The sequence below is a fragment of the Schistocerca gregaria genome, chromosome 3 (assembly GCF_023897955.1).
Source record: "Schistocerca gregaria isolate iqSchGreg1 chromosome 3, iqSchGreg1.2, whole genome shotgun sequence".
Classification (NCBI taxonomy): domain Eukaryota; kingdom Metazoa; phylum Arthropoda; class Insecta; order Orthoptera; family Acrididae; genus Schistocerca; species Schistocerca gregaria.
In genome coordinates this window covers 696,697,975-696,710,992 of record NC_064922.1, presented here as the reverse complement: position 1 = coordinate 696,710,992, position 13,018 = coordinate 696,697,975, and the positions used below count along the sequence as shown (strand labels likewise).

Here is a 13,018-nt window from a genome sequence, read left to right as displayed (position 1 = left end):
GAAACCGATGTAATGGCATACGTTCCACTATTCGAGTAGGCAGCAGATGGGTCGAGACACAAACTTACGGTGTGAAGGAAACTATACCGGCCATTAATACCATGTGGAGAAGATGTCACTTATTCCGAGCTGTAACACCTGCTTGTATCTGCTACAATTCTCGTTCATCAGATGGATCCATGCACGTATCGCTGCCGCAGTTAGAAAGTCACAGTAAAGTAAATCTATTTTAAGGATATCGGTTGCTGTGTCCCATCAAACTAACTCTTATGCTGATATAGCATGCTACAAAATGGCGTTTGTTCATAATGTTCCAATTTATACGACAACTATCCACCGAAGATGCTTGACGAAACGCTGTCCATTTTTGGTCGCGGAAGGGGGAACGCTGCCGTACCTGCGTAGACGCAATCTCTCTGCAGTCGTAGTCACTCTTAGCTGGTACACTGTTTAATACACTAAGGTTGATTTGAACCGTGACATTCTTTCTACGCGTTGTAGTTTTAATAAACTTTAATACTGCGGTATCCTACAACGATATAGAGTACAAAACGAAGGAAAACTTACCTGTGGGGTGAAGACGTTAAGATACAGGCAGTCCTCAGCGCCAGAGAGAGGCGGTCCCGGTACTATCAATGCGTACTGCGTGCATACTGGCCCAGGAGTCGTAGCATCGCGAATGTGTGTCCACGTATCCGGAGGCTGAGGACTCTGCAACAAAGATTGAAGAACATCGTATTACACAGGTCACTGATGAAAAACATATTATTGTAATTTGTACTGGTGCGTAAGTTCGTGCGTTTTGGTTTTGCATGTTCGTATTCTGGTCGTTCTGGGTTTATTTATCGATTGTCACTTGTTATTTGTAGTTCACTGTTGCTAATTGAGTTCACATATAGTCATTACGAGATAGTGAGTCTAACTGTGGAGACTAGAAAATGGAGTGCCAAGTGGAGAAATCGGGACTTTTTTTTTTCTTTTAGTTCAATAAAGAGCTGACAGCAGCGGCTGAGCCATGCTTCAGCTCGCGTTGTTGCTGTTTGTAGGTTTCCGCCCTCTGCTGGAGCTCAGACGGTATCGTTTGGTTGGCATGGTTGCGATTGTTTGTCTTCTTTTGTTGACTGGCGCCACACGGTTTCGCAAGCGCTGCCTGTCCACTAGTGGCAGCAGCGGTGGTTATCGATATGTAGTCACTTTTGCCCTATCTTTGGCGCGACGTCGTGGTTTCTCAGGGTCGCGTGAGTGGACCAGTTCAGTTGGGGATTCAGGAGGAGCCAGGTCCGTGGTGTGCGCGAACACGCTGGGACGCTGTTGGCAGGCTTGGACTGCCCAACGGAACGGCTGTGGTCACGAGAGTGCACGACCTCGTCACAAACCGGATCCACAAAGCTTTAAGATGAATGCATTTCAATCCAAGTAGAGTGGAGTCAGTCACCCATGTGGGCCCTGTAGTACGTACTTGATGTTGTGACAGATTATCATCGCGCTTAGTACCTGAACACCCTACTGCGTTAAAAGCACTTGACTTAGTGATTAGCAGGTGTGGTAACTCAACTGTGAATTAATAAAACAGTGAAGAGATTGGTTTCATTCTGCCAACTGTCGTCAGAGTTGTAACAGTGAGTTCAGTGTGCGTTTGTGTGCCTAATGAATTTGATGTCACTCATTTGGTACTTGGTTTTGGCTCGCTTTGCCATTGTTTCCGCACTGACGTGTGGTTGCTGATTCTGGTTGGTTACATTTCGGTTTTGCCTTGCACCCAAATCGAGAGGGGCTTCAGTCACTGTTAGTTTATCTGGTGTTCTGTACTGTTACTTATGTGTTCAGATTTTCGGGTTTGTGGAATCTGACGGAAATCTGGTAGTGACTCCTTTCTCGGTCCGGGCGCTCTAAACTCAGTATTCTGGGGACGTAGCGCACACCGCCGGTTCCGGCTCTGACGTATTGTTCCACCGTTTTATTTGTCTTATTGGGCGTCAGGTAGCTTCATCAAGATTATCATTAGTCATTCGTTAGGCTGCCACTTGCCTGAGTAACCATCTTGTGAAGTGAATGCAACTCTTGGCTGCCTATCTCATCGTTCGCCAAAGTTTTGTTGCCAGACCATCTCAGAGGTCGATTGATGAAGCACCATCTGAATCAGTTGCTTGTTTTTTTAATTAACTTTTGCTATTGTATTTGCTGTTTTGCAGCAGGTTTCAAAATTCTTCATTTATTGCCATTCCTGGCGTGAAAGGCCTTCAGCCGCGATTGTGGTCACTTGCCTTAAAATTTTAATTGGTGTTTGTATTTTAGCACTAAGCCATCTGCTGTGTTTGTGGCTACTTGTCTTTGAATATTTCAGTATCAGTAATTTGTAGCTTGCAGCGAGTTTTATAAAATTTTTAATTTATTGCCATTTCTGGCGTGTAAGGCTTCTGCCCAGATCACAGTGACTTGCTTATAAAACATTATCTGTTGTATTTGTATTTAATGGGTATTTACTAAATTGTAACTCACTGAAAACACTATTATTTACACTGTCGTTCGTTCCTTCACTAATAACGTGTGGAATTTTTTATTTATTATTGAGTCTGGAATTACTGCTTTAAGAAAAGTAAATTGTGTGTCATTGTAAAAGGCAACGAATAGTAACTGATTACGGCCCCATCCACAATCGTAACCGAAGCGTGCCTTCCGTTGACTACCACCAGGTCGCAGTCGAGACAGCCAGAAACATTTACGTCATGTATGGGGATAGTGCCACTGGACAGAGAGCGGCAGGAAAATGGACTTCACGTTTTAAGAATCGTTTTCACATTGGTGACTCTTCATCTTAAGGAAGACCTTCAGGATTTAATGAAGATCGTTTGTTTGAACACATTAACCAGCATTGATGTACATAAGTGTACTTTAGAAATGGCAAATGTCGTAAACTGTGATCATTCCACCATCGTTCGGCACATGCATGCATTGGTGAAGGTCAAAATTCTTTTGTATGGGTACCGCGTGCTCTAAACCAAATTCATAAAGATCAGCGGGTGGCCATATGAGCATCTCTACTTGCTCGTCACTAATTGGGACGTGTACAGTGTCCACCATTCCTTTCCTGTATCGTTGCTGGTGACGAGAAATTGTATCTTTAAGCTAACATAAGGGAAAGAAAGGAATGGTTGAGCCCAAATGAAGCAGAAACTCCCTGTACAAAGACCTGCGCACGGCCATCACTTTATCAAATGCAAGTTTCACAACATAATGCACACAAAAAAATCTGAAACTTTCCATAAGTTGTCTTTTCAGTTCATAAAAAACAAAAGTCGACTTCGTTTACAAAGACGTACCAGATTTGATGCTAGCTAAAAGTTATTAAAAATATATATAATTCGTGGCCATCTTATCCGAGCATCAGGGTTAGATGGCCAGACATGCAAGGGATTGATGGGCATCGGACAAAACAATTTAAAATCAAATATAAAATTATAAAAACTTTTAACACATTAAAATCTTATATTGAATAGTTTGAAGTAAAAAATATATGTTGTAAAGATATTAATTACACTTAATTTTTAACTTAAGAAGAACATCATTTGTAAAAAGCATTTTACAATTCTTGAATTTTCTAACATTTTTATTAACTCGTAGGAACATACCTGTTTTATGTAAGAAATAATGAGAAATCGTCTCAATTAACTTTACTTTACAGGCTTAGATTTTTTTTTTAAACTGCATTACCACATAGATTGTACTGATCAACATATGATATGCACAATTCACGTAACCAACGCTTACACCTGATGTACTGAACCACATTACAGGTGTTATCTGTTTTTTGAGTAGTCCCCCCCCCCCCCCCCCCCCCACGTCCAACGCAGTTGTTTTATTCTTCAAGAAGTTCTTCACTTGACTCTTCCTTGTAGCGTACTTCATCTGTCTGAAGTACGTTTCACTTTCCTGATCCGAGCCTTTTGACTGGATTTTATTGTCAATAGGGCTGTTTTTTTATTTCATTTTGCGTCAAGTTCAATTTTAACTTTGTATATTTTTTTACGTCATGGTTATAGCTTTAATTTTTCTAGGCCTACATTTGTGTCTGAGATTCTGATCTAGCTGAAAAAGTTGAAATATTATTCGGAATTTTTGTAGTAGTGACTTGGTTCGTTTCATTTGAAATCACAGGTCAAACAGGCCGTTCGTTTCGTCCTGTAGAAAGTCCTGGTACATGTGACATTGCTCTTCTTTCAGGTGATTTTTAACCACATTAGTCTGCTGAAGTAGACTCGATGTAGCTAGTGGTGGATTGCGGCTTGTGTGACAGAGCTCTTTCATAGATTTCTGGCTAGATGACTCGATGACACCTGCTCTAGCAGAGCAATGTGTCAAAGCTGACGAAGTACCTTCGTGGAATAAGATAAGATGATGTTTTCAATTCCTGTGAGTCTATCTGGATCACTTCAAAACGTGATCTGAAACTGCATCGGGATTTAACCGGTAGAATTATGTTGCTTTGAATCCAGAGATGGCCTTTTCTTAGTGTTGCAGCTTTTCCCCGACAGTCTTTTATTAGTCTGCCAAATTGAAATCTTCCTAGCTTCCAACGTGGGTAATTACTTTGCCAGTTTCCAACGGCACTGTCAACATACAGCCTTAAAGATTTGAAGACAGATCAGTCCAGTGATTGCAGTTGAACGGTAGTATGGCTGGAGAGGCATGTTAAATTGATACTGTTCCTCTCGGCAAATCTCAATATCTGTATGGAGCTAGAGTGTGATGTATGCCCTTCCAAAATCAGCGTAACTGTGACAAGAAGTTAGCAGGGCACAAAGTGATCTCTTAGCCATTCAGAAAAGATCCGAGCATTACCGTAGGCAGATTTGTTTAACACGACAGCTTTACTTCCCGCTGGTACGTTGTCCTCCCACTCCTTTCTCTTTTTGTTAACTCCCTTGTTGACCACAGAAGGAGGAAGAAACATATCTTTAACACTGCAGCGTTCAATTACTGTAATAGTGTCCAGTTTCCAGAAGAAAAAAATGGCAGGAACTGTTTTTAACCCCTTTTCAGCTGTAACAGCAGCTGGACGTCTATTTAACGGAAGGCCTGTCTCATCCATGTTAAATATAGTTCCCGGTTTCTTTCATCAGGGTTGATAACAAATTGAAATATTCCTTCACTTCATCACGATTCATTCCGTGGACTCTGGCCAAAGATATGTCTTCAGATTTTCGCACTCTTAGGCCTGAAAGTCGAGATAAGAATTGTTGTAGCCAATCTTAACTTGCTTTTCCTTTTCGTTACGACATTTATATTTTAGGCCAAGCTTCAAAACAAAATCATAAGCTAGATTACGTACACAGAGCCTCGTTAAGGGAAAACCATGGGTCTGCATTTTATTTCCTGTGGTGGACAAGTCGTAACTCTTTAGCTGAACCCAAACAAGAACTACGAGCCACTTCAATTTTGGAATCACAGCTCGTTTTTAATTTTCTCTCGAGAGTTTTCCTGGGAATATTAAACTCCATGGAAGCTTTTCTCACAGAATAACCAGCGTTGTTTCGTTAATTAATAGTATTTTTATAGCCTTCTTCTTTCCGTGACGTCTGTAAAAAAATATCGATGCCATCAAAATTTAATTTATAACTCGATTATGGGATGGTCATTCATCTCGATGATGGTATGGTCATAGCGCTTCATCAAACATGGTGGACGTAAACCCAAACAAAATCTACGTACCGGTGTACAGTTAGACATAAACAATCCTAAAACTAAAGTTATGCTTCAGTTGAAAGGTTATGGCATATTGCATAATTTCATGGTATAATGAAAACTAAAATAATCGAAATTACTTAATTTTGCTTGAAATAAAGAGTCACCCGGTGCAGCAACAGTCACTAACTTAGTAACTAACTACCAGCTGACCGGCAGCCCGTGCAGCGGATCGTGGAAGAACTACGGGCGTTGACCGGCTCTCCCCGTGTGGCCGTCTACCCCGAGTTTACACCACTATTCCAATTAATAATATGAAGTAAATGGGATAATAAGTCACATTATCTTTGAGTCTTCGAGAGAAAAATGTTTTATGAAAGAACGTTGTGGATCTAAAATATTCTGATACTACCTCTTGACATCAGGTTGGGCCTAATGAAATAAAGCGAAATAGTCCGTGAAAGCCTTAACAAAATATGGACAATGTATATCTGCGAGAAGTTTCCTCGTGTGTCATAAAAGAATTTGAAAGAAGGCATGTTTATTAAATTTGGCAGTAGGAAAATGATTATTTATTCCAACGTGGAATAAAAAATTAAAATTGGAGCGAAATGGGATTTCTTACAAAGTTCTTAATCAGTAGAGAAAGAGAAGACACATTATATTACTATTGTAGCCATCATGCCGTAAATTTTCAAGAAGTTCTGCTGATTGATGAGCCTCAACTTTTACTTTTTGAACTGTCACCTTGGTTTCTTCCCTGATAACGTGATTAATGTCGGTAAAGGATAAGATGAGCTCTTTCATAAAGACATCAAAGTGATGGTATCAGGGTCACAGGAAACTCAGTTAGTTCCTTACCGAGACGTACATCAGGAAATTCATCGCAGAAAAATCTTTAAGGACGAAAGAGAAACTAAACGTAAGCCAATGGATACATAGCTTATATGGAACACAGACGTGTTTCATATTTACAGTAAAGTACTTGTTCAAATTGAATAATTATTTTTCGTTCGAGTTACATGTGTTTTGGTTAGTGATTGGATTGGGACAAAACTATACATGATAGAAACCAACTGAGATCAAAGATTTATTCATCAACTAAAAAAAACATAAAACTAAGTTATTACCTAACAAAAGATTTGCAATAATATCCTTCAGCTGGCATGTGATGTTGATACAAAGCAACATTTTATAAAAAAACGAAACAGTAAACAAATTACAGCTGGAATTGCATAGCTGAAAATTCTCTAGCATGAATGTACATTGATATAGGAAATCTTCTCTATAATTTCAGTATTCTCCGTTTAGCTGTATGTCACGAAATGAACGCTATCTGCAGGCTGACAATGTTATAAGTGCCAAGACTTCCACAATCGATGTCAATTTTGTGCATTGGAACGCGTCTTTTGGAAACTATATACACTATTGAAACTTAAGTTCCGACAGTCTCTTCATTGGTCTTCTTGAGGGCGCCATGGAAAGGATTTATTTTCAAAATGACCTCGCCTAAAGGGCAAAAAATATTTTGTTCAGACTGAAACAGTGTAGTTGCTTCTAGTTTTTCTTGTGGAAATAATTGAACAAAAGTACCTGAATGACAAACCTAAGCTGCTATGGTTCTCCAGAGTATGACAGAAAACTAGGTGACACTGTATTTTAAAGTATTGTGCTCGCCTTTCGTATGATCATCCCGGCTGGATTATCGGTGTTTAACTGTGTCATGTTTCCACTAAGCACTCTTCACAAATGTCGAGATGGATGACCGTTCACATTTATTTCCTACTTGTTAAACTGATTCCCTGCTCTGATCTAATTGTTACTGAAATGTACGGGATTCTAAAGTCCCACCTACGTTCCTGTTCATAGCGTTTCATTGAGCGTCACTTGGTAGAAGTGAGAGCTTCTTTGACATACCAAAACAGTGAAGAATAGTGCTTATGGAAACTCGGATGCTTTACTGAGAGTGAAACTGTTGGACAAGGGTTCTCGCATAGCACACGGTCGTAGCATTGTGACAGATATTTCATACAATACATCATTAACGTTTCCAGAAACTGAAAAGCAAAGAGACAAGTATTTTACTGTGGCGGTGATAGTCATACATAACTAATCAGTCAACCTTGGTCCTTGTAGCAGGGGAAATTTGCTTCTTTATCGGACAATGATATATTTTTTCAAAGAGCAAATTTTTGAACTGTTTGTGATGTCTATAGTTGAGGTTCACTCTAAATGGCTCTGAGCACTATGGGACTTAACATCTGTGGTCATCAGTCCCCTAGAACTTAGAACCACTTAAACCTAACTAACCTAAAGACATCACACACATCCATGCCCGAGGCAGGATTCGAACCTGCGACCGTAGCAGTCGCACGGTTCCGGACTCAGCGCCTTAACCGCGAGACCACCGCGGCCGGCTTTCACTCTTGCCCCCTTCTTGCAGCGGTGTACCGTAGGTCTCTAGAAGAAGGAAGCGTTCCAAAGGATTGGAAAAGGGCACAGGTCATCCCCGTTTTCAAGAAGGGACGTCGAACAGATGTGCAGAACTATAGACCTATATCTCTAACGTCGATCAGTTGTAGAATTTTGGAATACGTATTATGTTCGAGTATAATGTCTTTTCTGGAGACTAGAAATCTACTCTGTAGGAATCAGCATGGGTTTCTAAAAAGACGGTCGTGTGAAACCCAGCTCGCGCTATTCGTCCACGAGACTCAGAGGGCCTTAGACACGGGTTCACAGGTAGATGCCGCGTTTCTTGACTTCCGCAAGGCGTTTGACACAGTTCCCCACAGTCGTTTAATGAACAAAGTAAGAGCATACGGACTATCAGACCAATTGTGTGATTGGATTGAGGAGTTCCTAGATAACAGAACGCAGCATGTCATTCTCAATGGAGAGAAGTCTTCCGAAGTAAGAGTGATTTCAGGTGTGCCGCAGGGGAGTGTCATAGGACCGTTGCTATTCACAATATACATAAATGACCTGGTGGATGACATCGGAAGTTCACTGAGGCTTTTTGCAGATGATGCTGTGGTGTATCGAGAGGTTGCAACACTGGAAAATTGTACTGAAATGTAGGAGGATCTGCAGCGAATTGACGCATGGTGCACGGAATGGCAATTGAATCTCAATGTAGACAAGTGTAATGTAATGCGAATACATAGAAAGATAGGTCCTTTATCGTTCAGCTACAAAATAGCAGGTCAGCAACTGGAAGCAGTTAATTCCATAAATTATCTAGGAGTAGAATTAGGAGTGATTTAAAATGGAATGATCATATAAAGTTGATCGTCGGTAAAGCAGATGCCAGACTGAGATTCATTGGAAAAATCCTAAGGAAATGCAATCCGACAACAAAGGAAGTAGGTTACAGTACGCTTGTTCGCCCACTGCTTGAATACTGCTCAGCAGTGTGGGATCCGCACCAGATAGGGTTGATAGAAGAAATAGAGAAGATCCAAAGGAGAGCAGCGCGCTTCGTTACAGGATCATTTAGTAATCGCGAAAGCGTTACGGAGATGATAGATAAACTCCAGTGGAAGACTCTGCAGGAGAGACGCTCAGTAACTCGGTACGGGCTTTTGTTAAAGTTTCGAGAACATACCTTCACCGAAGAGTCAAGCAGTATATTGCTCCCTCCTACGTATATCTCGCGAAGAGACCATGAGGATAAAATCAGAGAGATTAGAGCCCACACAGAAGCATACCGACAATCCTTCTTTCCAAGTACAATACGAGACTGGAATAGAAGGGAGAACCGATAGAGGTACTCAGGGTACCATCCGCCACAAACCATCAGGTGGCTTGCGGAGTATGGATGTAGATTTAGATGTAAAGAAATTCTTTGGGTAATATTACTAATTGTGACCACACAGACTACGTTTGGGAACCATGAGAGTGCGGAATAATTACTTATTTTTATCTTATCTTACCAGTTTTATTCACGTTTATTAACATAACGAAATGCGTTTCGAGAACATTATGCTTATCTTCACGCGTTTATGTACACAGTTAATTCTGACTTGAAAATAAGTTATCTTAAACTATATTTAAACAGATCTTCTTGTTTACTGTGCACTGGTGGAGAGGTTGTTGGGGAATTTGGAGATTGGGGAGGGGGAGAGGTATTGATCGACCAGAAATTGTTGTGATGTCTTCTCTTTGTGTTTCCTGTGTGTCGTTTATAACGATTGACACCACAGCCTGTGTGGGAAGCAGGCAGTTCTGCACCAGTTATTATACTGAAAGATTGTGTTGTACACTTTTTCATATGACACTTGTTCACTTACGATTTTGGCGTCCCAAAGCTTGGATTTTCATCCTTCGCACACTAACGGAGCTGCTGTATAGCCTTACACTTTGTACTTTCATTTTGTCACTATTTTTCGATGCAATTCACTGCACAATTTTTTTCCACTTATATATAAGCACTTTGCACTTAGTATGACATGGTGGCCTTGGAACCTGGATGTATTTACGAAAAACCTACTGGTACAGACACCATTATACCATACTCTTTTACACAAACTGCCTCCCATAAGAGAGCTACATGTAGATCAATGTTATTCAGGGCATAGGAACTTCCGCTTCAACATACAGAATTCCAACCAGAAACAGAAACCATAAAATGATCTGTACTAAAGCAATAAACTACGCCCACAACTCAAAGCATCCCAGAAATTAACTATGTAGAAATGTCGTGCCTCGGTATAACGTCTGAGAAATTAGCAAGGCTTCTCAAAAAACACAGATGTTGAATCAACTTTAACACTAACAATAACCTTCGTATGAAGCTTTTTCTCAATATGACATCGTCAGATACAGATTTTGATGCATCTTGAATTTTAAAAATTACCTGCAGCCAAGTACAATTTTTATATAGGCCAAACAAAAAGAAAATTGAGGACTCGTCTTGAAGAATATGTAGACTGATACAAACTGTATAAAGGTAACAAATTTGCATTAACAATACAAATTTAAAAAAAAAAAACTGGCCATCCTCTGATATTGGAAGAAAACCTCGAAATTTTTAACAAAATCGGGAAAAGTAAAACAAAAAGAAAATGGATATCTAGGGACAACTTGCAATTTTTATTCAGGAGACAAAATTTGGAAATACTATTCTTAGGTAGGTAACCTGTTCCAGAAAGTCAGAACTCTTCGGTAGTCTTAAGTTAGTTTTATACGATAGGTATAAGATATGCCAAAGTAAACAAACCATAGCTAAACTTTCAGTATTGTGACTCAACTGCAAAATGAGATAATAGATACTTACCCACGCTTAAAGGCCGCCATATTGTATAGTGTACAGTGTTGACATATATATAGCAAAAATTGTGCAGTAAGTTAATCGAAAAACAGTGAAAAAATAAACAGCATAAAGTGTAACATTACACAACAGCTCTGTCTGTGTACCAAGGATGGAATACGAAGTTCTGGGACGCCAGAAACGTAGGCGAAAAACTGTCATACATAAAAGTGTATCACGAAGTTTTCGTCACATAAGGAATGATGTAAATCTATCTGCATCCCACACATGTAACGTCAGTCTTAACAAAAAACGAAAGACAGCTGCACGCGAACGGAAGACATCATTGAACACTGGCCTACCACTGCTACTGTCACCCTGTCACCAAATACCCCAATAGTTTCTCCAGCAACGAACAGTTTGACCTAGTTCAAGACAATTTATTTTTAAGTAACACTCTTCTTTATGCTTAAATGGCTGGAGATGGGCAGAACACGATCGTAACGTGTTACATTATGATAAGTTAAATGTAAAACAAATAAAACAGACTATTAGCAGAAAATACAAATAAAAATGTTATGATACGTGTCACTTGCGGAGAAAATGATTCGTTTTTTGTTCATAATATATAGGTGAACCTCCATGAACCTTACCGAAATCAGTAATGTAGTAATTACGTTAGTCGTTTGTATAAAACTCCCGTCCTCTAAAAGGGGAAATATGTTTAACACATTTACTACCAAATAATATTCAAATGTAATGGGGTGTACGCGACTATCCAAGTTTATAATCAGTTGACCGTTGTTTTACGCGTAATCTTTTGACTAGATATACAGAAATATACATTTAGACGAAACTTGGCGAACTTATGGCTCCATCTCTGATCCTTAGCCTGACTTATGAAGCAAGACACGCAAGGAAAGATCTTACTCGCGGCTTTCTTTTGTCGTGCTTGAGTTCGGTTTACCTAAAATAACACGATTCCAATGAAAATTAGCTTGGCATATGATTTTCCTGGAAATTCCTTAGTGATTTGTTACTTCAGGTTATCTATGACCTATACCTTCACGAAGAAACTCTCTTTTGTTTGGAAAGTAATTAACATAACTTGCACAATAAAATTATTGGCAAAAGAAACGAGAGTTCTTTACTTAATAACTCCTCTATTTCAGAGTGACTATAAGATATATAACAAAGGAAACTCAAATACTAGCTCATTACCATACCTAGAGTATGCCACAACAACAGCAAAGGTGACAGCTGTGCAAATCTGAAACTTAATTCTCCGTCCTGGCCAGCGTAGGCAAGGAACCAGAAGGCACCATCCAGAGGGCGCCATCTGCGACTAATGCAAGGCTCCACCACCGTCGTTGTTTCCCATAAGCTGATTGGCACTTTTTCTATTTTGTTTCAATGACTGGCTTTCAGGACGTACCCATACAGCCATCTTAAAAGTGGAACGTCAATTACGACGATGCGAGGTAGCACAATACCCAGTCCCCCAAGAGAGAAAATCTCCTACCGCACAGGGGCAATGAATTCGAACCCTTTTGGTTAGTAAGACTCCGCGATGACCGCGTAGCTTCCAAGGCGGACCTAAGCTAACATTCTGACGACGACATCTGCACCTATATCTGCAAATCGCTGTGAACCGCATTGTACCAATTTCACGATTTATTCCTGTTCCGTTCAGCTATGGAGGGCGGGAAAAACTGGTTAAATGGTTTTGTGTGCGCTTTAAATAGTCTATTCTTACCTACACCGTGCCGACGGCAGCAATTCGTGGGAGCCGTGGTAGATTCCTAGATTTCTCACATAATACTTACCTACTTCGTAAAAAAGCATTCCTGTAATATACGACCTCGATTTTTCAATAGTCTGCTATTTCAATATTTTCTTCACCCTCTTCCCTGAGTCAAAGAAGCCTGTGATTATTCGTACTGTAGATCTTCTCATACGTACCTTATTCCACGTCAGTCCTGTTTGCTATGGGTCACATACACTTAAATAATGTTTTATGGTTGAATGCACGAGTCTTTTTTTAAGCTGTGTCAACGGTAGACTGTATTTTGCCGATATCCTACC

At 40.0% G+C, this 13,018-nt stretch overlaps 1 protein-coding gene across 2 annotated transcripts in view; it reads right to left on the bottom strand.

The window, feature by feature from the left end:
- Window positions 1-13,018, bottom strand: part of LOC126354701 (venom carboxylesterase-6-like) — a 201,424-nt gene that overhangs the window by 171,353 nt on the left and 17,053 nt on the right. The window contains exon 2 of one of the 2 annotated variants that reach the window (XM_050004520.1): window positions 568-711. The exons of the other annotated variant lie outside the window; for it this stretch is intronic. Coding sequence (XP_049860477.1) covers window positions 568-711 — 144 coding nt within the window. The remainder of the gene's footprint in view (window positions 1-567; window positions 712-13,018) is intronic. 2 annotated transcript variants of the gene reach the window in all.